General features: G+C 31.9%; 1 protein-coding gene across 1 annotated transcript; it reads left to right on the top strand.

The window, feature by feature from the left end:
• Nucleotides 1–5,816: 5,816 nt before the first annotated feature.
• LOC114333133 (uncharacterized) lies at nt 5,817–24,575 on the top strand. Its single transcript, XM_028282962.1, has 2 exons — nt 5,817–5,952; nt 23,854–24,575. Exons 1-2 carry the CDS (start codon nt 5,920–5,922, stop codon nt 24,505–24,507), a joined length of 687 nt encoding a protein of 228 aa, XP_028138763.1. The 5' UTR covers nt 5,817–5,919; the 3' UTR covers nt 24,508–24,575.
• The last annotated feature ends 1,905 nt before the right edge of the window (nt 24,576–26,480 follow it).

Here is a 26,480-nt window from a genome sequence, read left to right as displayed (position 1 = left end):
TTTCTTCTTCTTTAGGTGCCGTGTCTGTATTCAGAAGTTGGCCGTCATCATGTTTACAATTTCCTGAAATCTCTCTCTATCGGCTGCTGCGCGAAATAATTCTTCTACTGTGCAGCCACACCATTGTCTATGATTTTCTGGCATACTGTATATCATACAATAGTGACGTCATTCATCTGGGCGTGATGACGTAATCGATGATTTTTTTAAATGAGAATAGGGGTCGTGTGATAGCTCATTTGAAAGGTTACTCAATTTTCTATCCAGTAGTATACACATTAAGATAATTACTTACCGGGTGTATGGGGAAAATGATATATCTATGTCAAAAAAGTATAATTTTGGGAAAACGCGTTTTTGTGATTTATCTGAAGTAAACGCAATACTATTTTTTTTATTTTTCAATAAAATGTTTATTAACTTCTGTCTATGACTTAATTCTGACACAAGAACTCATTTTGTGTAGTAAATATGGAGAATATTAAATATTTTTGAATAAAAATAGAACATATAATATGCCTCTTTTAAAAAACATTTTTTATTACAACCTAGGTACAAAGAAAACATATGTAATTATCACTAGTAATTTATTATTGTTAATTATCCTGTCATTAGGTGTTGTCATTAAATTATTGTTCAAGATTATGTGATATATTGATGACTTATATCTATTAACCCAAACGCAAATCAGAAAAAAAATTGCAACGCTTTTGATCATATTGTCACACTTTATTCACAGAATATTTTATTTATTTTGACATATAAGTATACATAAGCCCGTATTACTTTAGAAATCTCATTCTTAGTCAGATACATCATTTTACACATAAATTTGTGTAGAATGACTTATGACATTATATCTCTTTTCCTCTAGGTGTAATATCAATTTTTGGAATGTATGGTGTAATTTGCGCATTTTTCCACATATATCTTTTTCCCCATAAATCCGCCATTTATACAACAGGTTGTGCAAAATAAATTTGAATTAAATTAATTGACACAAAAGGAAGAATATATGTAATTTATTTAACTCGAAATATATTTTACTGCTGCCAGAAAACATAAAAAATGTTTATTTTAAAAATAAACATTGCTTTTCGATTAAATTAAGTGCTTAAACTGCCAAGGGTGGGTGGCAGCTTTAAGCGAAGAACAATATTTATTTGTCAAATAAACATTTTTTTCCTGTTTTTTGAAAACAGTAGAATGTATTTGGTATTAAAGCAATTACATAAATTCTTATTTTTGTTTCAATTAATTTAATTTAAAAAAAATTTGATCACCCTGTATAAATAATTACGTAAATTTTTAATTACTAAATAGAGAATTAAATAACCTTTCAAATGAGCTATCACGCGACTCCTACTCTCATTTAAAAAAATCATTGATTACGTCATCACGCCCAGATGGATGACGTCATCAGTATGAAATATATGGCAAAAAATTATAATTTAAAAAAAAATCGACCTATTTCGGGATTTTTCCTTAAGAGGCAACAGTAGCGCGCTGAAAACGCGGTCCAAAATTGCGGCTGCAATTTTGTCGCGATATTTGGCACACATATTCGTAAAATAAAGTACAGAGCCCAATTTGAAAAATATGTTAGTATGTGGAAATTCTTCTATCTCTAAACAAAATATTGCAAAAAGGAGCCTGTACCGCCATTAAGAAGAACAAAAAAATACACTTTCTTTAAATAATCTTTTTATCCCATGCCCAGATTTTGTGTCAATTGGATCTACTAAAAATCGATTTTCTGTAAAAAGAAATCGAACGTGACTAACTCAGCAACATTTAGGGCACCTATGAGTATAAAAATGATTGTTTTTGATAGTATAATCATTGTTTAGGAAAGGTATAATCCTTTCTTAAACAATGGTATAATGGCACTGTCAGTGTCGAATTACCGACGCACTGTTGCCTCACTGTTGAAAGTTCGCAGAACCAAAAATATTGACGACGCGCTACTGTTTACTCTTAAAGTCACCGGTTTACGAAATAATGAATTTATTCCAACCTTTACGTGCTCACTGTATAAGGATTTCCACAGTTTTAGCTGTATTTCTTTATTCAACCGTTCTCTCCAGTTTGCTATCCTCTGTGCTATGTAATCTATTATATCTTAGTATATTCCCATTTCTTTCTTAATCTTTATGTTATTTTTTATTATATCTCTTCGCGTCACTCTGCAATTTCTCCTAAGGTATTCCATCTATGTTGCTCTTTTGTTTTTGATTTTCTTATTCATTGTTCAGTTTTCACACCCATAAGTCAGGATACTTCTTGTCATGGTATTGTATATTCTTCTTCTTGATTTTATACTTATGTTCTTATTAAAAAAAACTACATACGAAAATTCGTATGCAGTCTCTTGTTTTTTCTAGTCTATTTTTTATACCTACTTCAGTTTTCCTCTGTTTGATATTACGAAACCTAAATATTTGTACTTATCCATTCCTTTATATTGTTTTTTATTTGTATATTTCTGGCTGTTTTATTTCTGTATCCTCCGTTGTTAGAGATTATGTTTTTTAAGGTTTATTTGCATTCCATTTATTGTCTATTCCTGTTCCAGTTTTCTCATCATAAAGCTGAGATAATCTTCGTCTTTGGCGATCACTATTTAGTCCAAGTAATGAAGCTTAAAATAGGACAAAATATCGCAATTTTTACAGAATGGATCGCTTTGCTTGAAAATTTGAGAATAAGTAGTGGATAGTCCAAGGATCAAAATCTATATTATGCCGAAAGGCGCTTTTACCATGGGGGTGGTTGCCACCCCATCTCGGGAGTGGAAATTTTTTATTATATTTTGATCACAAAAGTTGGTAAAAACATTCATTCTAAGTAAAAAAAACGTTCTATATAGTTTTGTGATAAAACTAATAGTTTTCGATTTATTCGCTATCGAAAGTGTTAGTTTTATATCGAAAAAATCAATGTTTTTAATAAGCTGTTTGCTAATAACTCCAAAAGTTTTCGATTTGTCAAAACAACTTTACTTAACAAAAATATACCTTTTGAAAAAATAAACAAAACCGTTTTTTAAATTTTCTTTAAGACCAATAGTAATCGAGCTATACTTTATTATATGTTAGCTCTTCTTCGTCAACTGCTAATTATTGTAGTTTCAAAGTCAAAAGACGGGAAAACTATGCATTTTTCGAGGATAACTTGTTCAGACTAATTTAAAGTATTTAAAAGATCTATCTTCAGAAATAGGAAAAAGTCTCTAGCTCAAAAATTAAGTGACTTATAATGAAAACAATGTCAGTCCCTATTTTTTTCTGCAAAAAAGTGATCGGAAGCAACCGCCCTAATCACCACCCCAATTAAAATTGGCGATTGACCTTATTTGCTATTCTTTATTTATCTATTATTAATATGTTCTAGAAGTTTCACCGGTCTAGAATGATTGGCTTTTAAAAAAATGGAGTATAAGGCGAAAATAGAGTATAAAAAAGCGAATAACGAATTTTTGAAATTTGGAAAAAAATGACATTTTCTTCGGAATAGAAAGATTAGCATCAGAGATATGAAAAATGTTTAATAATGAAATTGTAGCTTATTTAATTCCCAATAATCTAGTTCGAAAAATTTTTTTGTACGGAATAAATTCAGTGAACTATTGACAATTAAAACTTGTAATAACATGCAAAAACCATCTTTACCAACCCTTTCAAAGTCACCTCTTTTTGTGACTGAGGAGTTTTAAAAGATTTAATAATAATATGACTGACTATAGATCCTGTAAAAACCTACAAAATTATTTTTTACCAAACTTTCTAAGACAAAAATAAATTAGCTACGGTTAAAAAATCAACATATTTAAAAAAAAGGAGAAATAAAATTGGAAGCATAATAATGTTAGTGGTGTTTTTAGTCATTGGCCTTATTTATTCGTCTTTATTTGTATATTATTAATATATTTTAGAAGTTTGAGTTGCTAATGATTAGTTTTTAAAAAAACTAGAGTTTAAATCGAATAACGAATTTCTTTAGTTCAGTAAAAAATGCCATTTTCTTCAGAATAGAAAGAGTAGCATCAGAGATACGAAAAAATGTTTAAATATGAAATTGTAGGTTATTTAATTTCCAAGAATTTGGTTTGAAAAATTTTTTCTGCGGCAAAAATTAAGTGAATCGTAAATGAGCACAATTGTAAAACATTGATTTTTTCGATATAAAACTAATACTTTCGATAGCGAATAAACTATTAATATCGATAGCGAACTATCGATAATCGATAGCGAACTATTAATTTTATCAAAAAAATGTATAGAACATTTTGTGCTTAGAATAAACCTTTTTTATCAAATTTTGCAGCCAAAATGTAATAAAAAATTGCCACACCGAGATGGGGTGGCAACCACCTCCATGGTAAAAGCGCCTTTCGGCATTATATAGATTTTGATCCTTGGACTATCCACTACTTATTCTCAAATTTTCAAGCAAACCGATTCATTCTGTAAAAATTACGAGGTGAAAATCTTCGGTCCCTGGACTAATTTTGGTCGTCAGCAAAAAGAGTATATTATTAGAGGTATTCTTTTCTTACTGGTATGCCCATTTCTTCGCACTTTCTTTCATGGTGTCGGGTTTTATTCCAGGATTATTTTGAACGGGATAGGGGATGTGGAGCAGCCTTGTAGTACATATTCCCTTTGTCATCTTAAATGAACTGCATATTTAAGTATATTTGCTTTTAGATTTAAGGTACTAGTACACTTTAGAAGACCAAAAATAATCATTTTTTTCAAGAATTTCTTTCTCAGAACCTTTATTAAAAATGAACATAAAACTTTTTACATATTAATATCTAACTCTTAGAGAGCACAAAAATATATCTTTTTTCATTTATGCATGTACACTAATATTGTAGAGGGCGCAAAAGTCGAGGCCTCGAAAAATGATGGCGGACAGTTAATCTCAGGATTGGGACATCTGAAACAAAAAAAATCGTAGTGAATTTGAAAAAGGAAGCTTTCTTAAGTGACAATTTACCACAATTTGACCAAAAAATAAAAAATAAATATTTTTTAACCATGAAAAACTAAAGAAAAACGGGCGATTTCTTCACAAAAATTTTTCAAATTTGCGTAAAATTATTTTTTTGCGGAATTTTTCACTAACAGTGGTAAATTGTCACGTAAAGAACCTTCCTTTTTCAAATGCTGTACGTTTTTTTTTGTTTCAGATATCCCAATCCAGAGATTAACTGTCCGCCATTGGAACTACTTTTTTTCGAGGCCTCGATTTTGGCGCCCTCTACAATATTAGTGTGCATGCATAAATGAACAAAGATATATTTTTTGTATTCTATAAGAGTTAGACTTTAATATGTAAAAAGTTTTACGTTCATTTTTGATAAAAGTTCTGAGAAAAGAAATCTTGAAAAAATGCTTATTCTTGGTCTTCTAAAGTGTACTAGTACCTTAAATAAAACATAATATATTATATGTATGGGTTTAAATTTTGATTTTTGGAAATATTTATTTTAAAAGAATATTTTTAAAAAAATTGGATACCTAACTATGTTTTGGCGGAGGAACTATTTTTGAATTATTTGTAATTATTTTTGATAAATAATAATTTAATAATTATTCTTAATAAAGTATTTTTTAATTTCAATTATCGGTAATTGAACGTAGGGGCATTGCAACAATGATCTATTTAAAATTAATAAGAATGTACAAATGCGAATTAAGAAAATAATTAGTTATATATTCTTGTTAAACTTATGATTAAAGAAATATTTTAACAAACAAATTATCATATGGCCATTGTAGGCGAAAATATGTAATTTACCATTAACACTACTTTAATTAAATGTTTTAATTAGAACTGAAGATATTGTTTTCACAACTATAAAAGAAAATGTAAACTACAGAAATTATCACTTCATTCGTCAACTTGTTTATGATGAGGTATTACATTTTTTGTGTGTTTCTGGTAAGTTTTCAGAATTTAAACTGTAATCTTAATTACTTTTTTACTGAATAAACATTTTTATTTCGTTACAACACGAAGCCAAAACCCTCTTATATTTCAGTTCGTTTAGAGAGCGCTACAAGCATTCTGACCGAACGGTTTTAAAACTCGTTAGTTTTTGATTAGACAATGCATGTACCTACTATTCTTCATGTACCATGTTGGTTACCATCATAGCTATCTTAATTTTATTCACTGCCACCCTAAATAGCATGCTTGTTACAACACCATACCAATCTCGCAAGTTCTTCAACCACGAGGTTCTCCTTCGTCCTGGACTGCGTTTGCCTGCTATTTTTCCTTGCATGATATTTTGTAGCAACCTATATTTGGGACCTCTCATTACATGTCCGAAATACTCCAGCGTTCACTGCTTGATGCTTTTTATGATCTCAGTAGTCTTGCTGAGACGTTCTAGTATTGTGGAGTTTTGAATCTTCTCCAAAATTCATCTACAGCACCACATTTCGAAATCCTTCGAAAGCCTTACGGCGATTTAGATCGATTTTACTCACAGTCCAGGACTCGATACCGTAAAGTAAGACCGAGAACACGTAGCAGCGAAGTAGGCGGATCCTCAATGCCAATTTTAAGTCTCTGTTACATCGCACCTTGACATCCTTCTAAAAGCGGCTCTAGCCTAGATCTAATTTCGCCGTGACTTTCTGCGTTACAATTTAATTGCTGTCCAAGGTAAACGATTTTATCAACCTGCTCAAGTTTTTGGTATTATTTACATAATATATGGGCGGTTTTATATGCTGTTGTTTACTTATTACGAGCATTTTGGTTTTTCGTATGTTCAGATCCAGACCTGTCTCCCTAAAACTCTCAACGATACTATCAAGTAGTGTTTGCAGATCTTCTTGAGTAGAAGCTAGGAGTACCGTATCGTCCGCATTCAAGTAGTGTTTGCAGATCTTCTTGAGTAGAAGGAGTACTACTGTATCGACCGCATATCGCAAATTATTGATGACTTCACCGTTCACAAGTATTCCTTCTTGTTTTTCAGAAAGTGCTTTTCTGAAAATTCTTTCGAAGTAAGCGTTGAAAAGCATGGGTGAGAAGAGGCATTCCTGCCGTACTCCCCTTTTAATATTAAGAGCCTGTGATTCCACACCATCTACTAAAGCTGATGTTGTTTGATTCCAATATAAATTTGCAATTATTCGAACAACACTGCCGTCCAAGCCAATGTCTTTTAGAGCTTCGATCAATATAGAGTGCTTAACACGATCAAATGCCTTTTAGAAGCCAATGAAACAACAGTATATGTCTACAGATATATCTCGACATCTCTGAGCAAGTACGTTCATTCCAAAGCAGTGCCTCTCTCGTTCCAAACCCGTTACGGAAACCAAACTGTGTGTCATCCAGGTTTTCCTCGCATTTATTGTAGATACGACCATGTATTACCTTCAAAAAAATGTTCACAGGTTTTTGCTGTTGTCTTCTTAGGTAGAGCTAAAAACAGTGAATTAGACCAACCATTAGGTAGTTGTCTGCTGGTATAAATGGTATTGAAAAACGAAGTTATAACCTCTAAAACATTGCTATCATTTACAAGCTTGTATATTTCAGTTGGAATTTCATCAGGACCAGTCGGTCTGCCATCTTTTGATGATTGTATGGCTTCTATAACCTCAGAGCGTGTTATTAGGGGTCCCTTGCAGTTAGTAATATCGGGAGGTGAACTACTCCTATCGTCTTCGAATAGGTTCGTAACGTAATTTTCCCATTCATTAAGTTTGTCCCCTACTTCAAATATTCCTTTACCATGTTCATCCTGTAGCAATGCAGTTTATGTCTTGTATGGATATATTGCTATCTCTAAACCAAACTGAAATAATTCAGACTACAAATGTCGTGTTAAAACTAACGAAATGGCCTCGGTATCATAGCGACACCTGTTGGTATCATAGCGACACCTGTTAGGTACAAGTCAAAGTTTTCAACTTAACCCATTTGGTCCCACTGTACTCGTCCGAGTACATTAGCAAAAATGGCCTAGTAGTGACACTTCTTGCAAAAGAGTGGCACTCCATGTTTATATCCGATTCTATTAGGAAGTGTTCTAGTAGATTTTCACAAATTATACCCTCGGAGGCGCTCCTCTTCCTAACCTGTGACGCAGTAATTAGAAGCTAACCTCCATATTTCTGTTGAATCATTGAAGTGTTGCTATTTTGTGGTTTTGATATTATTATCATCATTTTTTTAACTTTTATTGTTGGAAGGGTAAGTACTGGTAATGTTTATTTTTACAGTGTAAGAATCTTTTTATTATTGTTGTCTTTATGTTACGAAATAGACATGTACTCATTTGAGTACAGTGGGTTTGTATGAGATCAAATATATTTATTTGGTTTTTTATTCTTTCATGTTCAATATTTGTATTGGAATTGATTTTCAAGAATTGCGGCCTATGAGTCCCATCGGATTTTATGGAAAACATAAAACACCGGCTTTAGTTTCAAATGACATAGCGAGTTTGACTCATAAGATGTATCGGCGGTAGTTATTCTTCCTAAGGTTGTCTATCAAACTGACAATGAGGACATAGATAAGGATGATCTTCAGACTCAAAGCTTTCCGAATGATATTCCCGGAGAAATAGAGAAATAGTTCATTACATGAGTGATGACTCTGACAACGACAAAAAAGGCAATCTTCCCTTTGCCATTAGAAAAGAAAATTTATTGAAGAGTCAAAATAAAACCAAAGAATCTGACTGGAGAGAAGAAATTACTGATATTAGTATGACATCTACAACAGGTTACAAGGGCCGTCTGGATGATATGAAAGAGTAAATCCGAGGTTTATCTCGTATCTAACTATTTCGAGAAATTTTTTGACAATGAAATTATTGAATACTTATATTACAGAACAGTCAAGTATATATTATATATGCCGTTCAAAATAATAATCGTCACTTTATTTAACACAGGAAGAGATAAAGATATTTCTGGCTATTTTACTTCTTACTGGATACCATATAGAGCGCAATTATTGGTGACTAGTGCAATTTCGTGGACCCGTTTCCAAGAAATTTAAAAATACCTACATTAAAAAATCTACTTATTCTAAAAAAGGACTTGCAGAATTTGTACCAATTAGTCTAAAAATGGATGAAAGCGGTCATTTTCCAAAGAAAATAGACAAACAACTTCGATGTAGCCTATGCCACCAAAGTGTGTTGGACTTGTAGTATATAAAGTGTGAAGTTACTCTGTGTTTGATACGTGATTGTTTTGCGCAATTTCATGCTAGTTAGATTATAATACAGGATATACCCAAGTACGTATGTACTACCTATATTGTAAGAAAATAAAACATTTTCATTTTTACACAATGTTTTATATTTTGACTCCCGATCAGCCCATTGCACTCGTATGAGTACACCTACTTTTTGCTAAAAATTCAACTTCTTTATGTCAAATAACAAAGAAGTTTTGCTATTTAACCCTGGTTCAACAAGGGCATTCAAAAAAATTTTGTATTATCGAAAAATAAATGTCGTGTGATCAAATGGGTTAAGGTGAAACAGTAGCGATCAACAGGTAGCGAAAACGCTGTAATTTTTGCGGCTGTAATTTTGAATATTTTTTCGAGATATTTGGCACATGTATTCGTAATATGATAAAAAATGGCGGTGCAGAGCTAAATTGGAAAAATATATTAATATGTGGAAATTACTCTGTAATTAAAGACAATATTAAAAAACGTGTCCGTACCGCCATTAAGAAGAACAAAAAATACACTTTCTTCAAATAAACGTTTTTATCTGATGCCTAGATTTTGTGTCATTTTGGAACTACTAATGAAATAAAAATTTTTAGTAGTTCCAAAATGACACAAAATCTAGGCATCGGATAAAAAAATTATTTAAAGAAAGTGTATTTTTTTGTTCTTCTTAATGGCGGTACAGGCTCGTTTTTAATATTGTATTTAATTACAGAGTAATTTCCACATATTAATATATTTGTCAAATTGGGCTCTGTACCGCCATTCTTTATTATATTACGAATACGTGTGATAAATATCTCGAAAAAATATTCAAAATTACAGCCGCAATCTTGGAACGCGTTTTTGCTATGATCGCTACTGTTTCCTTTTAATAAAATAAAAAATATTATTAAATTAGAAACCTTATTGGGACTATTTTTCTGGTTACACCTCCGTGGCTTTTAAATATGCAAGCCAAGCGGATGCTGGAGCAAAAGAAGATGAGGGATTTCTATGATTTGCAATTCACAACCCATCTGTCCCATTTTTTCGCGCTGGACAGATGGGATTTGAATTGTAAATCATAGAATTCCCTCATCCTCTTTTGCTCCAGCATCAGCTTGGCTTGCAATTTTAGAAGCCACGGAAGTGTAACCAGAAAAATGGTACCAATCAGGTTTTTAGCTTAATATTATTTTATAAAGTTGAAAAATTTGACTTAATTACTGTTATTTAAAATATGTAGACCATTTGCTGCTGTTTATATTATTAGTAGATAGAGGATCCGGTATAAGATCGACCTGTACCGATCTGTTTAATGTATAAACATAATTGGATATTATGTAATTTAGTATGTTAATAATAACAAAAACAAGGGGTGCCCGATCTAATTTTATTCTTACTATAATTAATTAATAATTTAAAAAATTATTTTTTTACAAATTTTAAATGAATTTTTTCGGCCAGGGCAGATATTATTTTTAGATTTTTTGGATCGTTTTCGAGTTATAATCAATAGACTAAAAAAAACGAACAATGATCATTTTCAAGGCTCAAAAACACAAGTAAAAAATATTATTGTTATAACCATCTGGTACCTATATTCAAGATCAAACGTTATTTTTTCAGGTCCCGATAATAATTTATGCCATGTTTAATTCTAAAACACATTTTTGAAGTTATACTTTTTTACGCGCGATATGAGGGTGAATTTTTATATGTTAAAACCTACGATCTCGGCGCATGCGCATTATAACTTTGTTCTGATTGGATGTTCAAATGACATGTCAAAAATTATCCAATATGGCAGCTGTATCGCAGCTGTGGTTTGGACGGTTGACGGTTTGGTTATGTATGGTTGTTGCGTTTTAAAATTTGTGGGAAGAGAAGCCACAAAAGTTAGTTAATAGTTATACTGCCTTTTTGAATAGTTTTCATATTATATTTTTGAAGTTATACTCCTAAATGTCTTAATTTATGTATGTATCAGTCCAGAAAAGGTGTGGAAAGAATATATTAGTGTTTTTAAATATATTTTTCTACAAAAGTGTTAAAAATGCAATTTTTAGGACTCCATAAGAGCGTTAAAATTGCTACTTTAAGGCACTAGTGCTTTAAAAATTTTAAGGCACTGCAGTTAAAAGTGAATTGTCAAATTGTGAAACGTCAAAATATTTATATTTCATTTATTAACATTAATATTAATAATACAACTTGCGCAATTTGAAAAAGGTGGTTTAAAAGGTTTTTTATTATAATTTTGTGTCTTTGGAATTGTCTTCCTTGGGCGTAAAATAATAAAACATCTATTTTTATATTTCACTTGTCACCGTGATGTATAATTATGTATATCTGAAAGGTAAGTAGCATGCGGCTTGATGGCCTTGTTGGTAGAGCATTGGACCAGAGATAAAAAAATCGCGAGATTGCGGGTTCAAATCCCGGACGATTTATACTTTTTTCGTTTTTTTTAATATTTGGCATTGTTAAGTTTTTGGTTAAATTTTGGTAATTATTGTTAATTTTTTGTATTGTAACTGTTAAGTAGGTATATTTATTTCGTTGAAATTATATTATAATAGAAGTATAACTTCTTACGTGCGTACAAAGTACACACATATTTTTTTTTAATTAGAAATGAAATAAGGTTCCTTACGGGAAGACAGGTGATCTGGCTGCATTAACAACTAAAAAATAACATTTTAAAATAATATAAGTCCAAGATCAGGCAATGATAGAATAAGGTCTGAACTTAAATTTAAGAACTTACGCCTGGTTGCACCAACTTAAGCTTAAGTCCAGAATATCATAAGAATTAATATAATATAGGGTGAGTCATGAGGAACTGTACATACTCCTACCTCGTATAGAGGCCCCTATGGGGAATAACAAATGACCATTAAAAAGTGTCTGCTCCCATTGTTTAATAATATACAGGGCGAGTTTCGCATTTTGACAGAAATTTGTATTCGTCATAATTTTTGAACGGTCAGATCGATGTGTCTCTTATTTTGGTCAATCGTTACACTATTGCCACCTAATCAACTGATTTATTCAAACTAGAAAAAAATCAGGTCCGGCTTTAAAAAAATTAGTTCGTTTGGGTCTTAGAAAAATTTCACCCTGTATAAGCTTTTTGAAAACTCTAACATGAATTTTACAAATTAGACAAATAGGCAATTCAAATAACATATTCATTTTTTTCCGCACACGATTGCTTATTTTTTTATAAAAAAATCAAATTTGATTATGAATTAAAAGTTTGGTAAAGTGAACCATAGATTTAACAAAATTAACTTTTATTACCAAAATTAATTTTTTTAACAAATATTTAATTTATGTTAGCACCAATCAACTGATTTATTCAAACAAGAAAAAAATCAGGCCCGGATTTAAAAAATAAATTCGTTTTGGTCTTAGAAAAAATTTGACCCTGTATACGCTTTTTGAAAACTCTAATACGCTTTTTACAAATTAGACAAATAGGCAATTAAAATGGCATATTTATTTTTCCCCACACGATTACTTAATTTTTTATAAAAAAAGTCAAATTTGACTATGAATAATTAAAAGTTTGGTAAAGTGAACCATAGATTTAAAAAAAAATAACTTTTATTACAAAAATGAATTTTTTTGAACAAATATTTAATTTATGTTATCACCCAATCAACTGATTTTTTCAAACTAGAAAAAAATCTGGCTCGGATTTAAAAAATTAGTTTGTTTGGGTCTTAGAAAAAATTTCACCTTGTATACGTTTTTTGAAAACTCTAATATGAATTTTACAAATAAGCCAAATAGGCAATTAAAATGGCATATTTATTTTTTCCCCACACGATTATTTATTTTTTTAATAAAAAATCAAATTTGACTATGCATAAAAAGTTTGGAAAAGTTTTTGCATAGATTTAAAAAAATAAACTTTTTTTACAAAAATTAATTTACAAAAACGTTTTTCTTAAAATTAAAAGTTTTACCATTTTTTTTATAACACATCTAGATCTAAAACTTCCCATAACACTTCTTTTGGACTCTATAGTTTAACATAGACGTGATCAAATTGATAAATTTTAAATTTTTCCACCTAATTTTTGCGATTTACAAGTTTGCAACTTTTAAAAGAAGAAGAATGAAAGTCTATAACAATTTTCATAGTCTTCACAATGGTAAGAGGTATGTGCTGTAAAAATTTCAGAAAAAAAATATTAAAATGGAACAGAGTTGTAGCGAGTTAAACCGTGAGTTCATTTTTTTTTCATTTTTAGGTTAAAATTTCGATCTTGACAAATTTGATTTTTTAATAAAAAATTAAGTAATCGTGTGGGGAAAAATAAATATGCCATTTTAATTGCCTATTTGTCTTATTTGTAAAATTCATATTAGAGTTTTCAAAAAGCGTATACAGGGTGAAATTTTTTCTAAGACCAAAACGAAAAAATTTTTTAAATCCGTACCTGATTTTTCTCTACTTTGAATAAAACAGTTGATTGGATGGTAACATAAATTACTTATTTGTGCAAAAAAAATTAATTTTTGTAATAAAAGTTATTTTTTTTAATCTATGGTTCACTTTACCAAATTTTTAATTCATAGTGAAATTTGATTTTTTTATAAAAAATTAAGTAATCGTGTACGGAAAAAAATAAATATGCCATTTTAATTGCCTATTTGTCTAATTTGTAAAATTCGTATTAGAGTTTTCAAAAAGCGTATACAGGGTGAAATTTTTTCTAAGACACAAACAAACTAACTTTTTTAAAGCCGGACCTAATTTTTTTCTAGTTTGAATAAATTAGTTAATTAGGTGGTAATAGTGTAACGATTGGCCAAAATAAGAGACACATCGATCTGACCGTTCAAAAATTATGACGAATACAAATTTCTGTCAAAATGCGATACTCGCCCTGTATATTATTAAACAATGGGAGCAGACACTTTTTAATGGTCATTTGTTATTCCCCATAGGAGCCTCTATACGAGGTAGGAGTATGTACAGTTCCTCATGACTCACACTGTATAATTATAATATATTACAATAAGAATACCATAATATAATAATAGATATAATTGATAATAAGGTAAGAATCTAAAATTATGGTGCAACGTAAGTGATACTCAAGAAAGCCCTATCCAGAAGTAGAGCTGGAGCTTAAGATCTGTTGGTGCAACCAGGCATTAGTAATTTAAGAAATAATATTTTTAATATAGTTTTGAGCTTTGAAAATCGTCACCTTTCGTTCTTTTTTAAATATTAAAATGGTTGTAACTCGAAAACGATCAACTTAAGAGAAAGATTAAAAAAAACCTTTTTTGTTACCCATAACCCAAAAAATCTAAAATTATACCTATCTGCCGGGTCGAAAATTTTTTTCTCAAATTTATAAAAAAAGTTTTTAGTTGTTAATAATTTTGCGTTATTTAGCCGATTATTAGAGCACTTATCGTAAATCATGTAATAGTGGCCGATACCAACACTCTGATTTTACAATACAATATCAAATCTTTTATAAAGGATAGCGAAAAAGTATGGATACACAATAAATTCTCGGAAACCGCTAAAACGATTTTTATAGATTTTGGTGGGTAATTACATAGTTGTCAATTTCTTTGTTTTTCTGGAAATCAAATGAAATTTCTTATTTCAAATGGAATACCCAGTATATTTTTTGAGTTTAGAATGCCTTCAGAAATACTGATTACTTTTCGTGTGATATTCCCTATACATAAATGCCATAATTTCGGCGTTATTGCTAAATTTATTAAAAAAAAAATTACAACAAATTATAAAAATCAATTTTTTCGGCCCGGATAGACATTATTTTAGGTTTAGTATGGTATAGTTAGACCCAAACCCAGACATCCAAAGTAAAAGTTATCCTCCAACACCAAATTGTTCTATATGGTCCACATAATGTTCAGAAAAAAGTCACACCATTTTGAGCGTCGGGTTTGGGGGGGAGAGGGGGGAGAAATCTGCAAATTCGTAGTTTTTTACGTTTTTCGTCAATATTTCTAAAACTAAGCGGTTTAGCTTGAACAAACCTCTACACAAAATTGTTTTACATTAAATTTGAAATAAAAAATGCTCTATGCATATCCCTTCTAAAATGAACGGTTCCAAAGTTACGAAGGTAGTATAGTATAATTGGTCCAAAAAAAGGCCTAACCCAGACATCCAAAGTAAAAGTTTTCCTTCAACACCAAATTGTTCTATATGGTCCACATATTGTTCAGTAAATAGTTACACCATTTTGAGCGTCCGGTTTGGTGGGGAGATGGGGGAGAAGTCGGTAAATTAGTAGTTTTTTTTAGGTTTTTCTTCAATATTTCTAAAACTGTACTTTAGCGTAAGGAATGTTCTATAGAAAAATGTTCTCCATAAAATTTAAAACAAAAAAGGCTCTATACATAATTCTTATAAAATCAACGGTTCCAGAGTTTCCGAGGGTGAAAAGTGGAGGTTTTCGATACTTTATATATTTACCGATTTCTCCCCCTCTCCCCCCCAAACCCGACGCTCAAAATGGTGTGACTTTTCTCTGAACATTATGTGGACCATATAGAATAATTTTTTGTTGGAGGATAACTGTCACTTTGGATGTCTGGGTTTTTGGTATAGTTTTATCATAAATATTGCCCAAAAAATATTAAAAGTATCGAAAGCCTCGACATTTCACCCTCCGTAACTCTGGAACCGTTGATTTTATAACAATTATGTAAAAACATTTTTTGTTTTAAATTTCATGTAGAACAATTTTGTATATAACATTGTTTACGCTAAAGCATAGTTTTAGAAATATTGACGAAAAACTTAAAAAAACTACTAATTTACCGGCTTCTCTCCCATCTCCCTCCCAAACCGAACGCTCAAAATGGTGTAACTTTTTACTGAACAATATGTGGACCATATAGAACATTTTGGTGTTGGAGGAAAACTTTTACTTTGGATGTTTGGGTTAGGCCTTTTTTGGACCAGTTATACTATACTACGTCCGTAACTTTTGAAACATTCATTTTAGAAAGATTATGCATAGGGCCTTTTTTATTTCAAATTTAATATAGAACAATTTTGTGTAGAAGGTTGTTCATGCTAAATCGCATAGTTTTAGAAATATTGACGAAAAACTTAAAAAAACTACTAATTTACCGGCTTCTCTCCCATCTCCCTCCCAAACCGAACGCTCAAAATGGTGTAACTTTTTACTGAACAATATGTGGACCATATAGAACATTTTGGTGTTGGAGGAAAACTTTTACTTTGGATGTTTGGGTTAGGCCTTTTTTGGACCAGTTATACTATACTACGTCCGTAACTTTTGAAACATTCATTTTAGAAAGATTATGCATAGGGCCTTTTTTATTTCAAATTTAATATAGAACAATTTTGTGTAGAAGGTTGTTCATGCTAAATCGCATAGTTTTAGAAATATTGGCGAAAAACTTAAAAAACTACAAATTTACCGATTTCTCCCCCCTCTCCCCCCCCAAACCCGACGCTCAAAATGGTGTGATTTTTTTCTGGACATTGTGTGGACCATATAGAACAATTTGGTGTTAAAGGATAACTTTCACTTTGGATGTCTGGTTTATGCCATCTTTTGGATCAACTATACTATACTAGTTCTTTGGATCATTGGAAACAAAAAAGATATTTTGTAACTTTTCTCTTAAGTTGATCGTTTTCGAGTAAAATATGAATTTCAAACTGAAATAAATCGAAAAATGACAATTTTATAGGTTCAAATCAAAAGTAAAAAATTAATTTTTGAAATTACGAAATACGTAAATTCAAGTTAAAATCTTCTTCTAAAAGTTCCCTAAGAATTTTTGAGAAGTTTGGCAATCACAACTAAAAAACAGTGTTTTAAAATTAAACAAGTCCAAATTACTTATTAGTTACTGATAAAATACGGTTAGAAATTGAATTTAGGCATTTCGTAGTTCCAAAAATAATACTTTGACTTGTGTTTTTGAATGTAGATAATCGTAATTTTTCGATTTTTTTTTTGTTTTAAATTGTTTATAAGTCGGAAATGATTAACTTTAGGGAAAAATTACGAAAGACCTTTTTTGTTCCAAACGATTCAAAGAATCTAAAATAATGCCTATCCAAGCCAAAAAATTGATTTTATAATTTGTTTAAAAATCTTTTTTTAAATGTAGCAATAATTCCGAAATTATGGCATTTAGGTATAGGGAATATAACATAAAAAATAATCAGTATGTCTTAAGGACGTCAAAATGCAAAAAAGATACAGGGTGTTCCATTTGAAATAAGAAAGTTCATTAAATTTAAAGAAAAAGGGAAGACTTGACTACAATATAATTACCACTATAATATCGGCTGCATTAGAAGACCCTTATCCACCAAAATCTTTAAAAATCGTTCTAGCGGTTTCCCAGAAATTACCGTGTTTCCATACTTCTTCGCAACTCTGTATGATATTTTTTTTATTATTTTAAATATACTAGTAGACCAGTAAGGATCTGTGAAAAATCGTCTATTTTTGGATGTGAAATGTGGCATTCGGATTTTTGCAGATAAAGTTAGGTGACACCTTCAGTAATAATAATTGACTTATGCTCCTTCTCAAATATGCCCGGAACATTAACAAAAAAACTAAAATATTTAAAAATTTCGCAAAACGTCGATTTTTTCTGCTTTCTTTGCTTATATCTTTAAAACGATTCGTTTTGGAACAAAGTCGTACAGAAATAAAATAAAGATAATTGAATTTTGTATGATATACGACTGGTCAAAAATGTCTTAACGTATTACCTTTTCTGCAATATAGCGATAAATACAAAATAAGGGGGCAAAATACGCCTCTTTTATTCAATGCTTTAACCACTTTGGTGGTACTTAGAACCTTAGTAATTCGCTCAGTAAATTTTTTGTAACATACTTAAACCGTGCACCAAATTTCATTAAAATCGACCTAATAGATTTTGCATAATAAATTTGCAATATAAATGTTTTTAAAAAAGTTCAAATTTTTTAAAACTTTTCTGAACAAAAAGTAGACAATTTAGAAGTTGTATAATTTTTTTAAATATAAAGAGGTTCTCTGCCTATCTAATACACTTTACAGAATTAAAATCGGATTATTTAGGGGGCCTCAGCAATGTTTTAAACTTATAATCAATTTTTTGGCTTATAAACAAATAGCTTTGTTTTATATTAAAAAAATTGCTTTGTTTTTAGCAACGCAAATACATAAAACCGGTATAATTTGACTTAGATTTTCAAATGCTGTCAGCAGAATTGCTATTTTATTTTTTAATCAAAAGTTTTTCGCGTTCAAAAATTGCAATTTTTCGAATTTTTGAAAGTTCCACTGCGTTTATCTCGAAAACTATGCATCCTACGAAAAAACTTGTAAAAACATTTTTTGCCTAGAATTACCCAATAAATACAAAAAAATGTTTTATTATGCGAAAAATCGATGTTATGTAATTCCTCAAGTTCTTTGTTTATAACAATCTTATCGACATCTGGATCAACTGTTACCCAAAAAAATCGTATTCTACGGGTCAAAAAATACATAAAAATCTTGGGTAAGTCCATCTAAATAAAGGAGCCCGTTGCACCCCCTCCTGGCCACAGGACTAATTTGTTTATAAGCCAAAAATTGTTTATAAATTTAAAACATTGCTGAAGCTGCTTAAACAATCCGATTTCAATTCTGTAAAGTGCATTAGATAGGTGGAGTCCTTCCTTATATGTAAAAAAATTGACAAATCTTTGTATGTTCTAGTTTTTGTTGTGAAAGATTTTAAATAATTTTAATTTTTTAAAAAAAGTTTAGATTGCAAAATTATTATTCAAAATCTAGTAAGTCGATTTTAATGAAATTTGGTGTACGGTTTTAGCACATTACAAAAATTTTCTAAGTGAATTAGGAAGGTTCCAAGTGTAACCTAAGTGATGGAAAATCATTGAATAAAACAGGCTTGTTTTGTCCCCTTATTTTATATTTATTGCTATTTTGCAGCAAGGGTGATAGAAAATTTAATTATCTTTGTTTTATTCCCATACGAATTTGTTCCAAAATGAATCGTTTTAAAGTTAAAAACAAAAAAATTAGAAAAGAAAACGAAATTTTTAGAAATTTTTAAATATTTTTTTTTTTATTAATGTTCTGGTCATATTTGAGAAGGAGCATAAAGCAATTATTATTAAAGAAGTTATCACCTAACTTTATCCGCAAAAATCTGAATGTCACCTCTCACATCCACCTAAAAACAGATCCTTACTGGTCTATAGACATACTTGGTAAATATATATAAACTTAAAATATACATATCTTATCATTATTATATTGATTTATTGAATTCTCTAGGTAATATTTTTACAGATTTTAATTTAATACGTTCGCTGCGTATATTTTTCAAGTACTTCTCACAGAACCTCAACTAATTTGTGTAATGTAATGTAAGTGAGCACATGTCGCTCATCGGCGACATCAGCACTGGAGGGGGAAACTGAATGTCGCATATTAGCGACATACGCATCGAACGTGTCAGAAGTAATTGTTGATCTTATAGACGGAAAGGCAGCGCTGAAAAATCTCTTTGAATTTACTAAAGCTAAAATTTTCACAGTTGATTACTGTGATTGTGTAGAGAAACATACTGCGGTCGGTCAAGCGAAACATAACACAGGGGTTACTGAGAGGGTATCAAAGTTGCTTTCCTACGAAGGTAATTAAATCCATTTACTAAGGCTGAAAATCAGTACACACATTCTAAATTGAATATAAATAAAAGTTATTATAGTCGGTCAGCTGTATGACGGGACAGAGCCGGTCGGTCGGCCCCAATGAATGTACGGGGTTATTCACTATATTTTGACCCCCTTGTAAACTGCTTTATTTAGAGAATTAGAAAAAATGTAAAATGTAAACAAAAGTTATTCGATTTTTAATTATGATTTTTTGACATATATATCGTACTAGTGACGTCATCCATCTGGGCGTGATGACGTAATCGACTATTTTCTTAAATAAGAATAGGGGTCTTGTGCCAGCTCATTTGAAAGATTATTCAATTCTATATACAGTACTATAAACATTAAGATCATTATTTATACAGGGTGTACAAAAAAATTTTGTATTATTAATTAAATTTAATTAATTTTTTTTTAACACCCTGTTTAATTAACCAGATTTAGCCATACGGCTCACACTCCCTCTAAGGGGAAAATTGACTCACCCCAAATACCTACGGTATCAAAAGGATTGAGCTCTGGTGGGACTCTTTCCGTGTTATCGAGCCCTAGGTGACTTGGTATGCAGGTGTATCCCCAAAAATTTTCGTACACATCTGGCCGTTGCGAGTAGTACTGCTTTCTGCATGGTCTTATAAAGATATTCATTAAGACCCAGCTTTTTTATGCTTTCGAGGAGGGTCTTCGGAATGACTCCAGTAGTAGACATAATAATCGGTATCGTCTGGGTACTTTGCATTCTCCATTGTCTCCGTATTTGAATTTCCAGATCTCTGTACTTAACGATCTTTTCAGTAAATTTAGTACGTAGATTATTGTTGTTAGGAATCGCCACATCAATGAGGGTTGTTTGTCTCGTTAATTTATTGACTAATACGAGATCTGGTCTATTATGCGCCACTGTTTGGTCTGTGAGCACAGTGCGGTCCCAGTATAGCTTGTAGTTGCCATCCTCAAGCATACTCTCAGGGACGTATTGATAATATGGAAGATGGTCGGTTTAGAGATGTCCCAGCTTGATAGCTATATCCTGATGAAGGATTTTTCCCACTGCGTCATGCCGTTCCTTGTACTCAGTTGCAGCAAATGCCTGGCAGCCCCCTGTAAGATGTTGGATGGTTTCCTGGGCTTGACATCCATATCGGCATGTGTCGTTTTGAACATTGATGATATATTTCAGGTAATTTCTAGTTGGTATAACCTGATCCTGAATGGCCAGTAATGAACCCTCCGTTTCAGGGAACATATTTCCTGATGTTAACCAGTAGTTCGACGCTATATTGTCGACATAATCTTGGCTGACCTCATTGGGATGTTGCCCGTTCAGAGGTTTACCCATCCAAGGGCGCACTTTTTCGTCCTTAGTAAGGTGGTTTATGCGCAGTTCTGCTTCCTTCAGTTTTATCGGTGTTGTGTCATCTACTGCGCAGATAGCGCGATGTAGAGTAGATGTCTCAGCCTGCATCTGAAAATAAGATTTTAAATTAGCAATTTGTTTGTCTAATTGCTCACCTATATCCATAAGTCCTCTTCTTCCTAAATTCAGTGGTAATGTCGTATCGTCTGGGTACTTTGCATTCTCCATTGCCTTCATATTTGAATTTCTAGATCTCTGTACTTGGCGATCTTTTCAGTAAATTTACTACGTACATTATTTTTGTTAGGTATCGCCACATCAATTAGTGTTGTTTGTCTTGTTAATTTATTAACTAGTACGAGATCTGGTCTATTATGTGCCACTGTTTGGTCTGTGAGCACAGTGCGGTCCCAGTATAGCTTGTAGTTGCCATCCTCAAGCATACTCTAAGGGACCTACTGATAATACGGGAGATGATCTGTTTGGGGAAGTCCAAGCTTGATAGCTATCTCTTAATGAAGGATTTTTCCCACTGCGTCATACCGTTCCTTGTATTCAGTTGCAGCAAATGCCTGGCAGCCTCCTGTAAGATGTTGGATGGTTTCTTGGGCTTGACATCCATATCGGCATCTGTCGTTTTGAACCTGAGGGTCTTTGATGATATATTTCAGGTAATTTCTGGTTGGTATAACCTGATCCTGAATGGCCAGTAATGAACCCTCCGTCTCAGGGAACATCTTTCCTGATGTCAACCAGCAGATCGACGCTATATTGTCGACATAATCTTGGCTGACCTCATTGGGATGTCGCCCGTGCAGAGGTTTACCCATCCAGGCGCGCACTTTTTCGTCCTTAGTAAGGTGGTTTATGCGCATTTCTGGCTCCCTCAGTTTGATCGGTGTTGTGTCATCTACTGCGCAGATAGCGCGATGTAGAGTAGATGTCTCAGCCTGCATCTGAAAATAAGTTCTTAAATTAGCAATTTGTTTATCTAATTGCTCACCTATATCCATAAGTCCTCTTCCTCCTGGATTCCGTGGTAATGTTGCTCTTTCTACTGCACTTTTAGGATGGTGTTTTTGTGCCTTTGTGAGGTGTGTTCGTACTTTTCGCTGAAGAGCTTCTATATATGTTTTTGTCCACTTAAAATACCAAATCAGTAGCTAAGCGCGGAACATGCGTAGTGTTTAGTGCCTTAAACAAATTTCTACTGTTAAGGTGTGAGCCAAGCAGCTGTTTTACCCTTCGTATAAACTCAGTAGTTATCTCTGTTTTCATTTGCTTATGGTCAATTTTTCGCGCTTGCTTTACTCCAAGATATTTATACATATCGTTTTCACCCATGGCCTCGATGTTCTGGCCATTTTGCATATCGAATCCTCCGGGCTGTACTTTTCCTCTAACTATATTTAAAATACGGCACTTATCTAGTCCGAAGTGCATACTAATATCATTAGAAAAAGTTTCTACAGTTTTTAGCATCTCGTCGAGTTGGTTTCGAGTGGAAGCCATTAATTTCAAATCATCCATGTACAATAAATGATTAAGCTTCGCCACCACATTGTTGTTATTTTTGATGCTAAACCTGCATCTGAGAAGTTCAATAGCTGAGATAGTTGGTTCATAACTAGACAGAACCACAGAGGACTCAACGGATCTCCTTGAAACAGGCCCCGGCTGATTACGATATTTTCAGTTTCGATGTTACTTTCACCAGGTATTTGAAGGTGAATTCTAGTTTTCCACTCTGTCATTATATGTTGTAAAAAGGTCACTATATTATCATCGACTTTGTATATTCTCAATATATCTATAAGCCATTCATGCGGCACTGAATCAAAGGCCTTCTTGTAATCAATAAAAGCAGTAAATAGATTCTTCTTTTTGGAATATGCTTGATTAGAAATGACTGAGTCGATGATAATGAATTAATCATATTAATGTTCATATTACTGAATAAAGAATTGAATAACCTTTCAAATGAGCTATCAGTAGACCCCTATTCACGTTTAAAAAATAGTCGATTACGTCATTACGCCCAAATGGATGACGTCACTAGTACAATATGTATGTCAAAAAATCATAATTTAAAAATCTAATAACTTTTGTATTTTACATTTTTTTCTAATTCTGTAAATAAAGCAGTTTACAAGGGGGTCAAAATATAGTGAATAACCCTGTACATTCACTGGGGCCGACCGACCGGCTTTGTTCCATCATACAGCTCACCGACTATAATAAATTTTATTTATATTTAATTTAGAATGTGTGCACTGATTTTCAGCCTTAGTAAATGGATTTAATTACCTTCGTAGGAAAGCAACTTTGATACCCTCTCAGTAACCCCTGTTCTACGTTTCGCTTGACCGACCACAGTATGTTTCTCTACACAATCACAGTAATCAACTATGAAAAATCTAGCTTTAGTAAATTCAAAGAGATTTTTTAGCGCTGCCTCTTGGACTATTATATTGACTTAATTTATATTCAGCTTGCACATAGAAATACCACTTTTCTTATAAAACCAGAATAAAAATTAATTGATTTTCAGGTTCTTGTGAGTGTAACCACCATCTGGTCACAACCCGTGGATGATAACGAAGTTTCACTAAGAAGAGTTTTATTGAATAGTAAAAACGAACAAAGTTACTCTAATAAAAACAACTTCTTTCACTATAATGATGGTATAAACGGCTTGGTCAGCCCATGTGGGGGTGGTAGTGCGTGTCAAGCAGCAATTGACGTGTACAGCCCATGTAGTGGTGGTAGACCTTGTCGACCAGCAATTGACGTGTACAGCCCATGTAGTGGTGGTGTGGCCTGTCAATCGTCAATTTCAGCATTTCCTTCAATTCCACTAATTCCATCAATTCCACAAATTCAACCTAGTCTTCCACCAATTCCACAAATTCAACCCATTATTCCACAAATTCCATCGATTCCTCCAATTCCACAAATTCAGCCTATTATTCCTCCAATTCCCCCAATTCCACAAATTGAACCTATTTTTCCACCAATTCCTCCAATTCCACAAATTCAACCTATTATCCCACCAATTCCACCAATTCCACAAATTGAGCCTATTTTTCCACCAATTCCACAGATTGAACCTATTTATCGACCATTTCCACAAATTCTGCCATTCCCTAACTTCCCAGTATTTCGACCACCCAGGGTCAGCTGTCAAGTTGAGTGTCAATTTTAATAAATTCCGGTAACATACTAAGAATTCAAATTGTAAGATGCTGTTACAATAAATTATGTATCGACGTGTATTGTGTTTTACTTTTAATAAAGCATCATCATCACAGTAATCCTGCATAAAACTATGCATTTTTTATTGAAAAAACTCATGTTTTATAGCCGTTTTTCATAAATAACTTTAAAAAATTTAATTTTAGAGAAAAAATCATTTAAAAGAAAATTGTAGCTAATAACAAAACAAAAAGATTCGTTATGTAAACCCAATAACAACTGAGTTATTGCTCTGTAAAGGATGGTTATTTTCGAAGAACATCGAAATGGAGAACTTTTAATCTCAAATAACTCAAAAGTGGTGCAATGTTTTGGGAAAACTTAAAAATATTTTAAAGTCCGCTAAAAAGCCTTTCAAATAAATTCCGACAAAAGTTTTTTGCATAAGAACTGACTGACTTATGACAAAAATAAAGTCGCACTCTGCTTTTTTCTTTTTGAAATGTAAAAATTAAACCCTCGTCGTTACAATCCTAATAAAAATAAATAGCTTCCCACTTGAATTTATTCAAGTATAGTTGATACGATCCATGTGATTTGACCGGTTTGGAATGCTTAGTTTAGAAAAAATAGTTGATTAAATCGAAAATGACATTTTTAAATTAAAAAAAAAGTGCATTTTTTTAACAAATCTAAAAGTATTCGTGATATGAAAAAATGTTTTTAATCATCTATTTTTTCTAAACTAAGCATTCCAAACCGGTCTAATCACATGAATCGTATCAATTATACCTAAATAAAGTTAATTTCAAGTGGGAATCTATTCATTTCTATTAGGATTGTAACGACGAGGGTTTAATTTTTACATTTCAAAAAGACAAAAGCAGAAAGCGACTCGTCATAACTCAGTCAGTTCTTACGAAAAAAACTTTTGTTAGAGCTTGTTTGAAATATTTCTTAATGAGCTTTAAAAGATATCTCTTAAGTTTTCCCAAAAAATTGCACCACATTCGAGTTATTTGAAATTAAAAGTTCTCCATTTTGAGGTTCTTCGAAAACAATCATCTTTTAAAGAGCATTAACTCAGTCGTTATTGGGTTTGCCTAGGTCACTCAGATGCGAATTTCTTTGTTTTTTTCATTAGCCACAAGTTTGTTCTAACGATTTTTTCTATAAAATTTAATTTTTTTACGTTATTCATGAAAAACGGTTATAAAACGTGAGTTTTTTAATGAAAAATGTATAGTTTCTATCGCAAATAACTTGGAAAATGTCATTTATTGCAAAAAATTTTTATTGAACAAAATTTACTCAGATTTGGTCATTTTATCGATTTCCGTAGTTATTTTAATTAAAAAATATTAATCCCCTAGATGGAGTTGTTTTCACCTCCAGGGCAAAAGCGCAGTTCGGCATAGGGTGGATTTTGAATAAGAGTGTCAACAGAGCTTAAACCCAAATTTTCATTAAAATCGGTGTTGATTCTCAAAATTCCACGATTTTACAGTTTTTTACCGCTGATGAGTGGTCTATTATATATTTTTTTTACTAGGTCGTGTTTTTCTCTCTACAACTGTTAAATCGTCCGCATAAGCAATGATTTGTGTTCCCTTCAGTATTATAGCCTTTCCGTTTGGTTTTGCTTCTCTGAAGACATGCTCCAAAACTAGGTTAAAAAGCGTGAGAGAGATTGGGCCTCCTCGCTTCACACCACTTATGATATCAACTTCGTCTGATGTTGTTATTAACACAGTATTCCACCAGTTTCGCCAATTTCCACAAATTGGGCCTATTATTCCACCAATTCTACGAATTCAACCAATTCTTCCACCAAATTTATCGACCAATTCCACAAATTCTACCATTACCTAACTTCCCAGTATTTCGACCACCCAGAGTCAGTTGTCAAGTTTAGTGTCAATATTAATAAATACCGGTAACAGTGTAAGAATACAAATTGTAAGATTTGCCCTACGATGCACT

The sequence above is a fragment of the Diabrotica virgifera genome, chromosome 1, assembly GCF_917563875.1.
Source record: "Diabrotica virgifera virgifera chromosome 1, PGI_DIABVI_V3a".
Taxonomy (NCBI): domain Eukaryota; kingdom Metazoa; phylum Arthropoda; class Insecta; order Coleoptera; family Chrysomelidae; genus Diabrotica; species Diabrotica virgifera.
This window is presented reverse-complemented; position numbering and strand designations above follow the sequence as displayed.